The sequence below is a fragment of the Mesoplodon densirostris genome, chromosome 9, assembly GCF_025265405.1.
Source record: "Mesoplodon densirostris isolate mMesDen1 chromosome 9, mMesDen1 primary haplotype, whole genome shotgun sequence".
NCBI lineage: Eukaryota > Metazoa > Chordata > Mammalia > Artiodactyla > Ziphiidae > Mesoplodon > Mesoplodon densirostris.
This window is the reverse complement of record NC_082669.1, coordinates 25,950,975-25,967,962: the sequence shown is the minus strand read 5'-3', so window position 1 is coordinate 25,967,962 and position 16,988 is coordinate 25,950,975. Positions and strand designations below refer to the sequence as shown.

The following is a 16,988-nucleotide window of genomic DNA, read 5'->3' as shown; positions in this document are numbered from 1 at the left end:
TCCCCTCGTCTCTAACCTGGTGCTAACAGTGGGCAGACAGACCACCGCTCCAGCCACAATGTCCACCGCGGCCTCCGGCACCACCATGGGGCTGGTGGAACAAGGTAGATGTCCCGCCTGTCGGCATGCAGGTCCCCTCGCTGCACGCAGCCGCTGGCTGGGCCTTGAGAGCCTCCCCAGAGGCCCCGGGAGCCCCTGCTCCCGCCGTGGACACACCCACAGAGCCCCCGTGGGCAGGGAGGCAGCCCCAGCTGTCCCAGCGGCCTCAGACCCCACCTGTTTCAGGAGGGGCCAGGCTAGCTGACCCCTGAGATGAGTTGCCCTCCATGCCTTTGACCGAGTTCCGCAGTCCTGGTTCCTGAGTCTGGGGGTCAGGAGACCCCCCTGGTCAGAGCCCTTTGCTGTCTCAGGCTCACTCCCCACTTGTCCATCATGACCCCCGCTCAGAATGACCTTGACACCTATCCCAGGAAGCCTCGGGGCTGCTGCTGTGAGTTTGAATCCCGAGTGGGGGCCCTGGGGAGAAGGGCGTGGGCAGAGACCCTGCCCCGTGAGAGCCCCCTGGCCACCCCCAACCTGGCCCGCACACGCGCCTGGGGCCTTGCCCTGTGCTTCCAGCCGCTCGCACGGAGCCGGTGGTCTGTGCTGAGTCCCAAACACGCACGTCTGCCCCGTGAGCCCCAAGATGGGGCCCTTGGCCACCCAGAGAATGACTCTGAAGGCCTCCTCTTGGTTTCTTTCTACGAGGCCCCCATTACCTCGTCCCCAACCTGTGAGGGGAGAGGCTCATTCTGCTAACGTGTGCCCCAGTCTGTGAGGGGCAGACCTCTCAGGAGGCCCAGGCCAGCTCCCGCTCATCCGACCGTGACCTTGGCTGGACCACGTGAGGCTAGTGGACCCCAAGACATCCTCGTGGGCCCATGGCCCCAGCCCGAGCTGAGGGTGGCACAAGTGTAGGGTGGGCAGAGCCAGCTGCAGCTGACGGGCCTAGAAGAAGCCTGGCATTTCCTGCCGGTGCCTCGAGTGTTGGCCGGGACAGGGCAGACGCCCAGCCCCTCCCAGGCCCGGGCCCTTTCTTTTTTTTTCTCTCTTTTTTTTTTTTTTTTTTTTTTTGCGGTACGCGGGCCTCTCACTGCTGTGGCCTCTCCCGTTGCGGAGCACAGGCTCCGGACGCGCAGGCTCAGCGGCCACGGCTCACGGGCCCAGCCGCTCCGCAGCATGTGGGATCTTCCCGGACCGGGGCACAAACCCGTGTCCCCTGCATCGGCAGGCGGACTCTCAACCACTGCGCCACCAGGGAAGCCCCCGGGCCCTTTCTTTGCTGCACATCCAGCCCAGCTCTTACCCCATGATCCCACAGGGTGCGCAAGCCCACCTGCCCACCCAGAGGACCCCGGCCGCTGCCTCCTGGGGCTTTCAGGGTAGGGCTGTCCTCAGCAGGAGGGCCTGTGCTCCTCCCGTGAGCCCGGTGACAGGTCCAGCAGGCAGGCCCCCGGGGGTCGTCCTGAGTCAGCTTCATTTTCTGGGCCTTTCTGGAGCACCTGAGAGGGAGGGAGGGGCAGTGGGACACGGGACAGTGAGACTAGGGGCTCCTGGTGAAGCCGGGGGCGGGGCGGCGGTGAGCGAGGCAGGCGCCTCTGAGCCGCTCTCTGCCCGGGGCTCCCACCTGCAATGCCCGCTGCCTGCAAGGGGATGTGGAGCGTCCGTGCATGAGGCCGCGAGCATGTGCGGCTCTGCCCCCGGCGCCCAGGGCCGCTCTGTCCTGGGGGTGGTCCGTGCATGTGGACGGAGCCCAGCATGGCTGTCCCTGAGTGACGAGCTAGGGAACAAGGTAAAGGCTGGGCCCTGTGGGCTGAGCCCCCATCCCCGCTAGGTCAGCCCACCTCAGCCAGTGCGTTGGACCCAGCAGACACGGCAGGCAGGGGGCTCAGTCCCAAGGCCATCGCTTCTCTGTGGATGACGGCCCCTGGGGTGACATAGTGCCCTCGGCCAGCGGAAGACCGGGTGTCTTTGTAGATCTCTTGCAGTTCATCAAGGCGGCCTGGTCAGTCCCACTTGGCCTTCACCAAGAGGAGACTCAGGCAAACTGCCGGGGTGGCAGTGGTGGCCTGGCCCCACGGACCCGGGCCGGGGCGGGGCAGAGGGTCTCTGCTTATCTCTGGGGGTCTAGGGTGCCTGGTTGGTCCACCTTGGCTTCTGCTGTGTAGTAATGAATTCCACTTGAATTCGACTTGAGGAAACACGAAGGAAACTCCCTATGCCTTTGACCGCTAGTGTAGACGGGAGTCAACAGGATTCTGGAATTATTCTCAGACAGAGATGTGAATTTCCAGGAAACGCGGCGGCCAGGAGCTGCGCTCAGGAAGACGGCAGCTGTGTGTCCAGACACGCTGCACCCAGACACGCAGGTGTAGGTTACAGGGGTTCCTAAGGAGGAGTGTTCGGGAATCGATTACAAAGACAGGTGTCTGCTGCAGGGCCTCCTGGAGCCTGGGCCGTGGTGGCCGACTGAGTCCCCGGAGGGGTGGCTTGTTAGGAAGTGGAACTGGTACCGTCCTGTGTAGCACGGTCTGGAATGTGGGTTTTGATAGAATCAGGGACTGAAGGGAACCCTCTTAAGACCCACGACTGTCCCAGGGTCTGACTCAGGGGCCCCCCTTTCCTGCCCAAGGGGAAGGCCAGGCAGAGCTGACTCTGCCCCCACCAGGGCACTGGGCTGGCCCTGGCCGGACTTCTCAGACCAGCAGTGGCGTGCACTGGCTCTAACTCAGCCGGCTGGGCTGTGTGGCATGGGGAGGTGACTCTCCGCAGACTGTCCACCTTAAATTGGGGGCGGGGTCAACTTGCTCGCCTGCTCAGCTCTCACGACGAGTGCCTTCAAGACGGGCTGGACCCCACTTTCCTCCAGCTGTGTCCGGCCAGCTGGTCGGCCAGCATAGACAGGGTCCCTGGGCTCTGTGACCACAGCACGACCCCCACTTCGGGGTCAGCAGGGAGGCTGGGCCATGCTGGTCAGGAGTGAGGCTGCAAGCCCTGGAGGCCCGGGAGTTCCCACGTCTGCAGGGCCGGGTTGTTCCTCCGTCGTGAGTTACAGGGATGCGGACACAGCTGCCGCCTGGGAGGTTGTCACAGTCCCCGCAGCGGGAAGTGGACTGTGGCCCTGCTCAGGCGGCATTTCTGGTCCTGGATGCCCGTGGAGCAGGGCTGCCGGGGCAGCAGGGTGTGATCCTGAGTCCGGCCTCACCAGGTGAGGCCTCGCCCTTGGGAGGATGAACTGGGGGACGAGGAAAGGGATGACCTGTGGTCCCTTCACTCGCTGGGGTACTGTGATGCTTCTCACGGGGTGAAGCCCACCGGGTGACAGGGTTGGGCCAGGAGTCAGGCTTCTCGTTAAACTTTGGCCTGTGGATCCTGGGAGGGAAACTTGAGGGAATGGATGGGTCCGTTGGGGAGGAAGGCTGGGAACTGAAGCTGCGCCCAGTGTAGCAGGTCTCTGATGACCCCACGGGGCCCTCTGGCTGGGGGCAGCCACCTGTGTGCCAAAGCAAAGCCTGGAGGGCGGCGATGGCCACCTGGACAGGGAAAGGCAATCAGCCGGGGGTGGCCCAGCGGCCTGGGACTGGCCTGGTCACTGCACTGGGGACCTTGACCAGTGGTTCTCTAACTGAAGCAGCGTCAGGATCCCCCAGAGCAGATGAACAGTTAAACTGATGCCGAGCCCACCCCCGAGTTTCTGCCTCAGGAGGTCTGAGGCAGCCCAGGCGATGAGATGCTGATGTTGCTGGCGGGGGCGGGGGTGGGGTCCAGGGGGACCGCACTTAGAGAATCGCTGCATCTCTCTGGGTCTTTCTGATGTGCCGGCCCGAGTCAACGGCCTCCATGGATGTTCCCAGCAGGAAAGGTCCCCTTGCAGGCCTGCCGGGGGCCACCCTCCTCCCTCTGGGCAGGCGGCCTCCCCTTCAGGGCCGGCCAGCCAGAGCTTTTGGAGCCGGCGGTGGGGACTGTGCCACCTTCCTTCCAGGGTGAGGGACCCCACCCTCCGGCATCCGACCCCAGGGCTGCTTCTCTAACCCGCACCGGCTGTCCTGGGGCACCGCTTGGCGTGAGCGTGGGCAGGGCGGGTGAGGCAGGAGCCGCTGAGCCCCCGGGCTGCAGACTTGCACTCCCTGCCTGAACGTCCACAAATCTTGTTTTCTCTCTCTCTTCCTTTCTTCCTCACTCCCTCTCCTCCCCTCCTCACCTTTCCTTTTCCATAAGGTAAGCTGACTTCCTTTTTTTTCTTTTTTTTTTTTCGAGTTCTGTAATTAAAACTAACTGCTGCAGAGGGTGCAGATCCTGGGGGGCTAAGGGCCAGTGGGGTGTGGCAGGTCAGGGCCTCTGAAGCTGGCGTACAGAGAGGCAGAGGCAGGGCCGGGCTGCCCCCGACCTCCTCCCCGGGGGGGCAGGGAAGGCTGGAGTGAGACGGGCCCATCTGCTGGGCCTGGGCTTCTGAGGGGTGGTGGGAACCTGGGATGCAGGTGGCCCTTTGGACCCTCCCCCAGGTGTGTCATCCCGTTGATGTCACTCAGAGCTTAAGGTCCTTGGTGGGTGGGCACAGAGGCCTGAGTTGGCCCAGCCAGCGCTGCCAGAGCAAGGCCGAGCGGTGGCCCCAAGGCTCGGGCTGCGGGGCGGTTTAAGAGGGAGAGTGAGGCTGCCCCCCGCCCCACCGGGGCTCTGAGCTGAGAGGCGTGGCCTGAGGCCTGGCCGTGGGAGCAGGGCTCCAAGTCCGGTCTGCCAGGGGGGGCGGCCAGGAGGCTGAGAGCAGGCGCCTGGGGTTGGGACGAGCCCCTCCCTTGGTGGGTGGCCAGCTGCAGCCCACCCCCCCGCCTGCCTGAGAACATGGGGGTGCCTACCAGTCCAACCTGCTGTCCTGCTCTGTGTTCCCATCTCGGGTGAGGGGCAGCGCCCTGCCTTCCTTTTCGGGGCACCTGCATGCTGCCCTCCCGGAAACTGCTGGTCACAGGTGGGAGGAGAAACCTTGGTGTCCTCCAAGGTCATGGCGGATGGCCAGGGGAAGGCCCTGTCCCGGGGCCGGGGGTCCTCGGGCAGCGCTGGCCAGGCCTTCCCCAGGGCAGCCCTGCTCGGCACAGGACACAGGCCCGCTCTGTCCCCAGCTGGGCGCAGAAGCTACCTCTGCCTTGGGACCTTGGGTCGCCTGCTCGCTCAGTCTTGGGGAGCCCAGGCTCCTCGCAGGCCACCGAGGCTGCCTCACGCCGAGGGGGTGGGCTGCTGTGGGACCCGGGCCCCTCACTCATCATGTCTGTTTCCTCCAATGCAGCAGCCAAGAGTTTACTCAACAAGAAAGCAGACGGAGGCAAGGTGAGGCGCTGGCTTGGCCCTGGGGAGTCTGGGTCCCCCCCGCCCAGTCTCAAGCCTACAGCTTTGCCCAATCCACGAAGCTCCCTCTGGGCCTCCTCCCCTCCCAAGGAAGGGGTGTGACCCCCTCATTCTCTCCCTAATGGCTTCTCTTCCTCTCTCTGCAGCCCCAGACGAATAGCACCAAAAACAGTGCAGCTGCCACCAGCCCCAAGGGGACGCTTCCTCCAGCTGCCCTGGTACTGAACCCCTCAGCCCCCCGCTTCTCGGCCCCCCCGTACCCCGGCTGTGTGGTGGCCACCTGTCGGGAGGCCTGCAGTAAAGCTGGGGTCTGGCTGCCAGCCTGTCTCTGACAGACGACACTTGGCCCTTCCAGCCCCACCGCCGCTCGGGTGTGGGAGTGAGGGTGGACTCCAGTTCAGGCTGTGCCAGAGAGACCCTCTGGGTGCAGCGGACAGGCCCCTGCTGACTTGTGGGTCAGCAGTGAGAGCCCCGTCAGGGAGCCGGTGAGGCTGAGAGCCAGGATCCAGGGCATCGACCTTGCTCGGCTTCTCTGCTCGCAACGGGCTGACCCAGAGATCGGCCCGGGCAGGCTCTTCAGGGAGAGTGGCCCCGGGGTCGGGGGTGAGGACAGGCTAGGCGGTGGGGACTCCCTCGCCAACCCCTCTCCTGGGTGCTGCAGGGGTGTGCTGTCTGGGAGGTGGGGGCCTTTGGTTTCTCCCCAGGAAGAATGGGTGGGCCTGACCTTAGCTTCAGAGCCCAGTGATCTGGAGGGAGACAGAGACCTCTTGGTGGTTTACCTGGTGACGGCCCAGCAGCAGCTGTCGGGTCTAGGGCAGCAGCAGCCATGGCGCTTCCCATCAGAGTCTGTGTCCTGCAGGCCCCGAGGCAGGTGGGGGGAGATACACTTCTATGGCTGTGCTGGCCTGTAGCTGCCTGGAGGGTTCAGGGCTTCCTGCTGGGGAGGGCTGGGCAGACATGAGGTCAGAGGGACCCGCCAGCGCCAGCCCTCACCTGGAGGGTCCTGTCCAGGGGACGGAGCTGGTGGTGCAGGGTTGTGGCCAGTGGGTACCGGCCCTCCTGTCCAGTATGCTGTGTGCCTATGGTGTCTCGTGTAGAGCAGGCCATCCCAAGAGGCTGGGGTTTGCTGGTCTGCAGGTTCTGAGTTTGCTGAAAGCACACTTGGTGTCCCCGCAGGCCCCAGGCCACACTTCTGGGAGTGAGCCCTGGACCGCCCGTGGGGAGGCTGGGTTTGCCGAATGGCCATCCAGCGAGTGGGAGGGCGGCCTTGGCCCAGGAGGGGAGGGTCCCATGTGCCGGCCTCGCAGCCAGCCCCGTCTCGGACCCCATCCATCCCATGTGCCACCCCACCCCCATGACATCTTCAATCCTGTGCTCCGCCCATGCCTGAGGCAGAGGGCCCAGTGACAAAGGAAGGGGGCGGAGCGCCCAATGCAGGGCACCCAGCGTGTGGCTTCTCTCCACCGCCCTCAGGCGCACACTCTCCATTTCCCTCCCGTCGCAGGCGCCCGCGAGGTCCGGGCAGGTCTGCTGGTTCCATCCACATCGTCCCAGGTTTCTCTCCAGCTGCTCTCCTCCCCGCTGGCCCTCTGCCGCCGTGCTGCTGCGCTGCCACCCTCTCCTCTCCTCTCCTCTCCTCTGGGGGGCCTCCGCTCTCCTCCTCTTCTCACCTCCCTCTTTCCTTCCTCTGTGCTTCCTTCTTCTGTAGGAGCCTCAAACCACCGTCATTCATAACCCAGTGGACGGGACCAAGGTACTGCGCGTTCCCCACCGCCCTCTTGGGAGCGTCTGCTCAGGCAGTAGGCAGACCCCCTGGCCCTGGGGAAGCTCTGGGATGTTGACCCCGGGGAAGCATTTGTGCCAAGACAACTGCGCAGGGACCCCTCCCAAGGCAGGACAGAGCCCCCCAGGTCCGCGGGCTGCTCCCTTTTGGGGAAAGGCCCCAGGTGCTGCCCTTTTTGGAGGCATGTTTGTACCAAGTCCACGGTGGACACAGGAGCCTGGGCTTCCTCATGTCCTGAGCAGGGTCCACTTCTCAGACCCTCTCCATCCTGCCTTGGCGATGGCCAGGCCCAGCCTAGCCAGGGGCAGCTGAATGCAGGGCCCATTTCAGAGACTCGGGGAGTCAGGAAGAGCCTGGGTGTCCTCCGGGATGCGCGGCCAGGGCCGCATGCTCCGGGGGAGGAGGGCCGGCGTGGGCGGCCCGGCGTGCCCCCGAGTGTGGGGCGGGGAGGAGGGGAGCAGCACAGACTCCCCCCTGACCTCACCCGTCGCTCCCCGCCTCTGCCCACTGCGCCCGGTGCTGCCCGCTGAGCTGACCCCTCCTCCTGCCCCTCCTCTCTGCTCTGGCATCAGCTCCCATCCCATCGGCATCTTCACCCCGCGGCCAGGGAAGGGGCTGGCTCTCTGGGGTGGGCGGCCATGCTGTGTTTCCAGAACCAGACATCCCCCTGGGCCTGGGATCCTCAAAGGGTCCCCACACACCCCAGCCATAAGCCAGGACCAGGGGGCCTTGGGCAACTGGCTCTGGGCCAGCCCCCAGGCTCAAGGTGCTAGGAAGAGCCTGGGTGTCCTCTGTGACTCGGGGCCAGGGATGGGTGTCCCTAGGACGCTGTGTCTGCAGTGAGGCTTCTGGGGCTGCGGTGTGAGCCCTGATCCTACAACCTGTAGACACCCCCATTCCTGGCCCAGGGCCCAAAGCAGTGTGTCCTGTGAGGGGGCTGGAGGGGGCGGGGGGTCCCTTGGGGACCCTGTTAAGATGTTCCTTCTGAGGAACAAGCAGGCCTTCTGGGGACTCGGTGACAGGTGGCTGGCACCTGGTTTTATATCTGAAGGGCAGTAAGCCAGGAGTGAGGTAGGAGGTGCTGGGGCCACCTTTCTGCCCTTAAGGCCACCTGAGAGGTAAGGCCAGGCCTGGCTGGACGGTCCAGGCCTGGGGAGGAGGTGTGGTTGCTGCTGCAGTCTGTCTGGGCCAGGCCAGGGTTTCCGAGCACCTACTGGAAGCTTCCGCCCTGTCTGCCAAAATGCACGGGCTGTGGATGATTTTGTGCTTCACCCGGAGTCTTGGAATTCCAAAAAGCTTGTTTTTCTCTCTTGTTAATGAGTCATCTGAGCACACGGAGTCTTTCCACTGGGTGTGTGCCTTGTGGGGAGAAGGGGAAGTTGGGGTCCTCAGCTGTTGGGGACATGGTGGCCCAGCCTGGGGACAGGTGACCCCTGGGGCTGGTGTGAAGCTCCAGCGCTGCCTGTGGGTTTCTGGGGTTCAGGCCACGTCCTGACCTGTTGTCTCCCCGTGTCTCCCCAGGAGTCATCTGACAGCACCCACACCACCATAGAGGACGAAGACACAAAAGGTACCCCAGCCCCCCGCCTGCGGGGGCAGCGGGCCGGGCCACCGGCGGGTGGGGAGCTGGGATGGAGAAAGGCCGAGGCCTGTGATGCGGGCGTGTCCCCCAGGGCTGACCCTGCTCAGGGCCGCAGTCCCACCTGAACCTGGGTACGGACTAGCGCCGGGCAGTCTCCGGCATAGCATCCAAGCAGAGCCTGACGGGCCCGGGCTCCCTGAGCAGCGAGGAAGCCGCTGCCCTGGGTGGGCCGGTTCTCTTCACGGGCCCCCAGATTGCTCTGGGGGCTGTGCACCCAGTTCCCACGGTTGAATTTGCTGTTTCTTCTCTCAAAGGTCCTTAAACCTGTGACTGCCCGGCTGGCAGTTGATTCGTGGACGGGCAGCAAGGGGCGTTTCCTGGGCTCGTTGTGGGATTGGGGTGTGGGCTGCAGAGACGCGAGCTCCAACCCACTCTCAGGGCTCCCAGGCCGAGCTGGGCCATGCTCCGTCTGTGCCCCACAAGGGCCCCAGGGTGCCAGGCACCGTGTGCTCACCCAGGGCCCCCTCTTCCACCCTCGGCTTTCTCAGCTGCCCCCAGGGAGGGGATCTGGTCCCCACTCCACTCAGGCCAGGCTGCCTGTCCCCACGTGGAGGGCCTGCCTGATCCTCTCGGCCACATGCTTGTAGATGAGTGCTGGGTGCCCTCAGGGCTGCCCCTGGGCTGGACAGTGGCCACTCTTCCAGTTTAGGGGGGATGCAGTGACCCTGTCCTGAGTATCCTCCCTGCCCCATAGTGGAAGCGAGCGTAAGGCTTTGGCCTCTGGGCGCAGGGAGGGTGGACGTTCATGTGTTTTCTCCAGACTGCAGGCCCCGAACCATCAGCCTGGAGCGTGGAGGTCATCCAGACCTCTCCCAGGCCCTGTCCTGCGGCTCTGTCCCTGCCTCAGCAGGCTGGGCGCCTGAGGCAGCCCGAGCCTGCAGGAGCATAGGGGAGAGGGCCAGCCCGGCCAGCCGCGTCCCAACCCCTTGTCTGGCTGGGAGAGGGTGGGCAGATGCCCGAGGGGCCTCGTGGGGCAGGGCAGGGCAGGCACAGGGGCCCCGGGGGCCTCTCACCTCAGCTGTGTCATCCGTCAGATGCGGAGAAGCCTCAGTGGGCCCAGGACTGGCCTCTGCTGTCCTTGGCACACAACCTTCCCACCTGGAGGCCGGCCTTCAAAGGCCCCATGTCCAGCCCTGCACGTGGTCCTGTGTCTGCCTCACGTACCTGCTGTGATCACACAGCCCTGGGCACGCGGGGGTGATGGCGCTCCAGGAGCCCTGGACCCCACCGCGTGGTTCTCCAGCTTAGCCCCTCTGGTCCTCTCCTGCACTCCCCCTCCTCTCCTGTGTGTCCTCACCTGCGTGTTCACGTCTCATCTGTCCACTCAGCCCCCAGGGTCCCTGACATCTTGAGCTCCATGAGGAGGGGCTCGGGGACCCCAGAAGGCGAGGGCCCCCCGCCCTGCCCGCCTCCGGCTTCCATAAGCCCCCTGCCCACCCCATGTAAGTAGCCGGGCCCCTGCTGCTGCGGGGGTCTCCCTGAAGGGCCTGCAGCTCCTCTGAGGGGGCGCTCGAGAGCCAAGGGCTGGCCGAGCTTGGGCACCAGCCTGCCCCCGACAGCCCGCCTCTGAGGCTCCCCAGGGCCTCTGACCCTCAAGCTCCCCTCCGTGCGGGCCTTCCCCACTGGCCTGGGGGGCCGCCCGGTCCACCATTCTGCTCGGGTGTCAGGGCCAGGGCTCCGTGATGCTGAGACAGGCCCCAGCGCGGGAGAGAGCAGAGGCCCTGCTTCCTCTCCCCCAGCCTCGCCCGGCAGCCTCCTCATATGTCTTGCCTCCTGTCCACCCAGCCCCCAGAATCTGTGACATCCTGAGCTCCGTGAGGAGGGGCTCGGGGACCCCGGAAGCCGAGGGCCCCCTGCCCACCCCATGTAAGTAGTGCCCCAGGCCTGCTGCTTCTGCTGCCCAGCGGCTCCTGCGTCCTGCCGTGCACGGCCTCAGCTGCTCCCAGGCCGGGCTGCCAAGGCCTGGCTAACTGTCTGGCCTGGCTGGCTGTCGAGGGGTACACGCGCTAACTCCCCCCCACCCCGGTTCCCCGACCCTCACCTCCCACACAGCTCCCCGCACTGCTGTCCAGGGCCCCAGGCCTCTCCCCCAGAGGGTCTCCCAGGCCCAGGGCAGCCGGCAGGGTGCCTGTGAGGCCGCCCACCCACGTGCCCTGCCCCTCGGACCCTGGGCCGTGCCCTTACCAGTCACACTGACTCCATGTGTGCCCCGGGGAGCCCCGGGGAGCCCAGGCACAGGAGCTATTAGAGAAATCCTCCCAACCCCAGGCCTGTGGGTTTAAGGGGAGAAGAAAGGGCCTGGCCTCCCTGCAGACCTGGGTTCTCCACTGAGGGGCTGGGCGTTCTGCCCATCCTTCACTCACTCATCCCTTCCTCACCTGTCGGGCGCTGACCGAGGGCCTGTCCTGCACTGGGCTGCCTCCTCTGTCCCCTCCTGGGCCAGGCTGCCCTTCAATGGAGGGCACCCTCCGCCCGCAGCAGCTTTCCACGCGCCCCCACTGAACTGGTCAGACAGGTTCAGCTGCCTGAACGTTCCTGAAGCTTCCCCCTGTGCCCCACACCCCTCTCTGTCACACTCCACTGCCACGTCCCTTCTCTACCCCACTCTGTCCCCCCTGTCCCTTATGTCCCCTCAAGACCCCCTCCATCCCCCCATGTCCCCCCTGTCCCCTCCGTCCCCCATGTCCCCTCTCTGTCCCCTTCCATTCCCCATGTCCCCTCTCTGTCCCCCTCCGTCCCCCATGTCCCCTCTCTGTCCCCCTCCATCCCCCATGTCCCCCTGCGTCCCCCATGTCCCCCCATGTCCCCTCGTGACCCCCCCGTCCACCCACTCTCTCTGGCTTTGGCTCATCAGCTCATAGGTTTTGTCTTCTGTGTGTTTCCCGCCTGCCTCGTGTTTCTCGTGTTCACGTCTCGTCTGTTCCGCCCCAGCCCTCAGGATCTCTGACATCCTGAACACGGTGAGGAGGGGTTCGGGGACCCCAGAAGCCCAGGGCCCCCCACCCTGCCCTCCTCCGGCTCTCCCAGGCTCCCCACCCACCCTGTGTAAGTAGCACCTTGAGTGGCCCTGCTGGCTGCTCCTGGGGGCTCACAGGGGTGCGGAGACCCCTGGCTGCGGTGCGCCGCCCCCTGGCTCTGGGAAGGGGCCGGCTCGCGGGTAGGGGGACGGGGGGGGGTAGGGGGACGTGGGGTGCAGGGAATTCCACACGGAGCTGCCGTTTGGCTAAAGACATGCACGTGTGGGAAGAGAACCAGGAAGCAGGTTCCCGAGATCTAGAGCCACACGCTCTGCGGGTTTCTTCCACAGCGAGGATGGGACGGGTGCCGGCCGGTTGGTGCCTGGGGTTACGCCCCCGCTGGTGATGCTAGGAGTGGGGGCCCGGCCGGGAGGGCACTGGGCTGGGCCACCTCCCCAGGCAGGGAGGAGCCGCTGCAGCCCGTCTGCCGCCCGCCCGCCAGTATCGCTTACAGGGATGGATGACACCCCAGGGCGGCAGCCATCCCCACCTCCGGGGAGACACCGGGCTCTCAGAGGAGAGGCTGCGGGGCCGGGGGCCGGGCATGGCGGGGGAGAGGCTGGGTGAGTGCCGGGCCGGGAGGGTGCTGACCCCCGCCCACCTGCTGCGGGCCAGCCCCAGGGGCCGGGCCGAGAGGAGGGAGAGGGGGAGGGAGGCCCTGGGAGCAGTCGGGGAGGCACGGAGGCCTGAATACTGTGGCCTGAATCCGGGCTTGGCTGAGGGGAGTGGAGGCGAGTGTCCGAGGTGAGGGACCAGGATCTTGCGGGTGGGCGCACAGCGGAGCCTGTGGCCCATTTGTGCGGCGTCTTATCCGAGGTTAGAGGCCTCCACGTCCCCATCTCTGGGATCCTTGCGGCCCCTCCTTTCACAGTTGAGAACGGTGAGGGGAGGAGATGCGGAGGGTTGTGCCCAAGGGGGCCACCTGCAGCGTGACCTTGGCCCAGGGCTGTGACCCACCCTAGGAACATGCGCAGGCCAGGTGGAGACCTCTGAGGACAGGGCGTGCTGCGGGTGCTGAGCACCCCAGGCTGACCCGGGGGGCCCACAGCACTGGCTTGCCGCTTTAGGGGTCTGTCCTGGGCTTGACTCCGGGAGGTGCGGCCACAGAAGGTTCTGTGACCAGCACTGAATGGAGGGGGTGGCCGGGCCTGCAGGGTGCAGGGGAGGGGCAGATGCAAAGCCCTGGGGGGCACCGAGGGCGGGGGGGCCCCCATCAGTCTCCCTCAGGGAGAGGGGTCCTCGTGCCTGGATGTGCACCCTCCTCTCACCCGGGCCCAGCATCCCAGCTCCATAGGCCTGTGTGAGGGTCCTCGGGTGAAGGAACGTGGGTGGGGCTGGCCTGGAGAAGGGACTTCTGAGGGGCCGTTGTGGGGTGAGATATGACGCTCAGTGGGCTGAGTGGGTGAGTGCCAGAGCCGGGGTGCCCCCTCTCCAGCTTGGGACCAGGGTTCGGCCCCTCACGGCACCGAGGCCCGGCTGCAGAGGGTCATCCCTGGGCTGGGTTGTGGGCACCCTCCTTTCCCGGGAACGTCCCCGCCAGCTGTCTCGGTGTGTACATGGGATCGGTGCCCACTGGCCGGGGCCGTGTTCTCCCTGGTCAGGGATTACGCACAGTCCAGGCTGATCCTGTGCGGCTGCCTCCCTGGGGTGGCTGCCGAGGGACACGGCTTGGGGTCAACCTGGGGTTACTGGGGTCCCCCCGGACCCTTTGCCGGCGGCCGGGCCTCCCTGGCCTGTTAGCTCACCCCAGGAGAGCCAGAGGGGACTTGGGGGCTGCACTTAAAGCCAGACCTCAGCTCCGTCCCCGGAGTTGTCTGGTGGGGGGAGGCTTGTTCTCAACAACAAGCTTCACCCCTGCCCCCAGGAGTCCCTTCGCGCAGCATGCCACTGGGGGAGGAAGGATTGCTCCGCAGCGTGGGGTTAGACGTGGGGGGCAGCCCCTCCGAGGGTCAGGAGCGTCCAGCCCACTCCTGGGCTGTGACTGGGCTCGTGTGGCCTCAGCTTTCCCATCTGCAGAATGGACGTGGTGGCTGTTTCCTTAACTTCAGATTTTGCAGTGTGTGCTGCGACCATAGGTTTCTATTTACTTAATTCTTTCTCTTTACACTGACTCCATTTTTAATTACGCTTTGTTTAAAAACGCTCAGTATTACTTCATTAAGTGGAAGATTCGGCTCACCACAGTGCAGTAGGGTGACTGTAAAATCAGAGTGCACGGGAAACAAAACAGAAAAAGAGTCACTCAATTCCAGCTGCAAGGCTGTTGGCTGAGGGCTCACATGAGGGGGGGGCGGCTCACGACGTCTGTGAAGAAGGGGGGTTGACAAGCGTTGGGGTGTCGGGGTGTGTAGATGTCCCCTTGGCGAGATCAGCAGGATGGCCTGGAGCTGACAGAGTAAAACGCAGGTGGGAGGTGGGGGCTTCTGAGCAGGGGCTGGACCTGGTGCCACAGGCGGGAGGCGGCGGGGTCCTGGGTGACAGGCCGCCCTAGGCAGGGACGGAAGTGGCAGGGGCTGGGTGTTGCCCTCTGACAAGCCCAGGCCTGGCCCTCTGGGCGGGGTCTGGTGGGGGAGCTAGGCTGCACTGGGCGGGGAGATCAGAGCCTGAAGCTCGAGGCCACCTCCGCAGAGGTGACAGGTGAACTGGGGATGGGTGTGGATGAGGTCCCAGAGGAGAGAGGGTTGCCCAGAATTGGGAAACGCCCAGGCAGAAGGTGGAGAGGTGGGCAGGCTGCGGGGGAAGCCCTGAGAGGGGAGACGAAGTGTGATGGGATGGGCGAGGGAGGGCGGGGTGTGTGGGTGGAGGTGTGAAATATCCAGAGGGTGAGGACAGAGGCCGGCCTGCTCGTGTCTGTGTTGGGACAGAGCTCTGCAGGTGGACGTGGGGCATCAGGGCAGCTGGGCCCACAGCTCGCCTCCTGGAGGCCTGCTTCCAGGGCTGACCAGACAAGGTGGGGCTCGGGTTCTGCAGAGACAGCCTTAAGCCCAAACCCTGCTATAGTCCAGACACAGTTCGGTGAGGATCAGAAACAGGATGCCAGCAGAAGCGCTGCCAGGTCCAGAGAGAGCGTCTCTTTTATATAGTGGAGGCCCACGCGTGCTTGCGGTTTGGTGTGCGCACACACACACTACAAACACATGCATGCCCATGTGCCCACACTCTCACCTGCGCACGTGTGCATGAAGGTGCACACACACACACACACATATGCTCATGCATGCACTCAACCATGACACCCTTGGGTGTCATGGAGCTCACACTGCAGCCACTGTCCAGAGCCAGTGCGGCACGACCCAGGCTCCCAGCTCAGACATGGGCACGCCTGGGCTCGCACACAGCAGGCAGCATCTTCTACCGTGGACTCTGTCCGCTTCCTAGCTGGGTGCCTGGGAAAGTGAGCGCCCAGACAGCTGAAGGTGCTGGTGGGAGGGCCGTGGGCACATGCTTCAAAATGCTAACTGCGCCTTTTTGGAGCTGGCAACCCACGCTCTGGGAATGTAGCCCGCACATCAACTCACGCGTGTGCTGGTCCCGGCTGCTCTGGCAGCTGAAGACTGGAGACCTACAGATGCCCATCACTAGGCCTGGTTGAGTGGTGATGCCCATCCCACAGGAGTGGCCGTGCAGAGAGTCTGTGGTCCCGATGTGCTGCTGGGAGCAGGGGGGACACGAGTACCCATGCTGGGAGTGCGCAGACATGTGCAGCTGGTGTGGCCGTGACCGGGGAGGGAACTGTGGGACAGAGCTCGTGGGATCGTGCTTTCGGTGGCCTTCTTGGGTCTGCGTTTTATCACTGGCCTGTTATCACTGCTTTAAGAAATCACCACGTGTGGATGTGTCTGTGCCTGTGTGCACACTCGTGTGTGTTTCCTGTGTGCCTTTGGGTGTTTCTATATCTGCACAGAAGTGGTTAAGCACCTCAGGACGGTACTTCTCTGGGGAGAGTGAGTGAAGAACAAGATTCAGGGGAACACAGGCATCTGCATCTTTATCTGGAAGGTTTTATTTCTTGAAATCTAAAGCAAATCTGAAAATGGTTCAGATTTGAATCAGCAGGCTGTGGGCTATATTATTCTTTCTGCTTCTTCCATGTGTTTAAAATGTTTTGCCTGAAAATAAATGGTAGTTAAAGAGATAAAGGAGCCCCCAGGCGAGCACCCGGGGGACTGGGTCTGTCTAGGACCAGAGGTCAAGTGGGCAGGAACGCGGAGAAGGCTGCCGGCCCAGGGCCTCAGGTGGAGGGTGCAGGATAGAAAGGTGATGCCAGAGGACTGGCCTGGGGGCCCAGGACCACAAACAGGTGGAGGCTGGAAGAGGTGGAAGGCCAGGCGGCAGCCTGCGGCCTTCTAGGGAGAGAAGGCAGTGAGGCCCGCACTCTGCCTTCCCCTGGGCCCGGCTCCCTGGCCTTTGCACTGAGGCCTGGCCCTGCAGTCTTCAGTCCCCTGCCTGCTTTGTGAGCCCGCCCTTAGTAGACAGCTGCCTCCCCAAGAAGGACTATGAGAGCAATGTCCGTGGCGGGGGGCGGGCAGGAGCTGGGAAGGCTGGTCACAGTGTTGCAGCTGCTGAGGGCCCAGGGGATACAGCCGGAGGGACTGGGGCACGGCAGGCTTGGCTTCCCCTTCCTGCCTCCTCCAGACCTTTTGTACTCCGGATAGAGTATTTCCCTCTTTCAGAGACGTTGTATTTAAGACAAATAAGACAGAGGCTTGTTGGACTTGGAAATGGGGACCCCGTTGGTGGCCCTGAAGGGAGCAGTCTGAGCTGGGCAGCCTCGGGGTCCCTCCTGGAGGGGGAGGGGGAGGGGGCGGGGAGGTGGGGGTGCTCTGCGCGGGACACCCCCGGGGCTGCAGGGGCGTGGCTCACGGGTCACTGGGCGGCTGTCCCCCACAGCGCGGAAGCAGGAGATCATCAAGATCACGGAGCAGCTCATCGAGGCTGTCAACAACGGTGACTTTGAGGCCTATGCGTGAGTCAGGGCTCCTGGGCCCATCCTGGGGCCGCGGGTGGGAGAGGGTGGGCGGACGGGGCGGGTTCTGAGGGGCCCCTCCTCACCTGGGTCTGCCCCCCAGGAAAATCTGCGACCCAGGCCTGACCTCGTTTGAGCCCGAAGCCCTGGGCAACCTGGTTGAAGGGATGGACTTCCACAGATTCTACTTCGAGAACTGTGAGT

At 64.6% G+C, this 16,988-nt stretch overlaps 1 protein-coding gene across 1 annotated transcript in view; it reads left to right on the top strand.

Moving 5' to 3' along the window:
* Positions 1-16,988, top strand: part of CAMK2B (calcium/calmodulin dependent protein kinase II beta) — a 91,698-nt gene that overhangs the window by 73,954 nt on the left and 756 nt on the right. The window contains exons 13-22 of the mRNA XM_060107903.1: positions 30-104; positions 5,321-5,358; positions 5,523-5,594; positions 7,085-7,129; positions 8,681-8,729; positions 10,130-10,243; positions 10,587-10,667; positions 11,733-11,846; positions 16,709-16,784; positions 16,888-16,982. Coding sequence (XP_059963886.1) covers positions 30-104; positions 5,321-5,358; positions 5,523-5,594; positions 7,085-7,129; positions 8,681-8,729; positions 10,130-10,243; positions 10,587-10,667; positions 11,733-11,846; positions 16,709-16,784; positions 16,888-16,982 — 759 coding nt within the window. The remainder of the gene's footprint in view (positions 1-29; positions 105-5,320; positions 5,359-5,522; positions 5,595-7,084; positions 7,130-8,680; positions 8,730-10,129; positions 10,244-10,586; positions 10,668-11,732; positions 11,847-16,708; positions 16,785-16,887; positions 16,983-16,988) is intronic.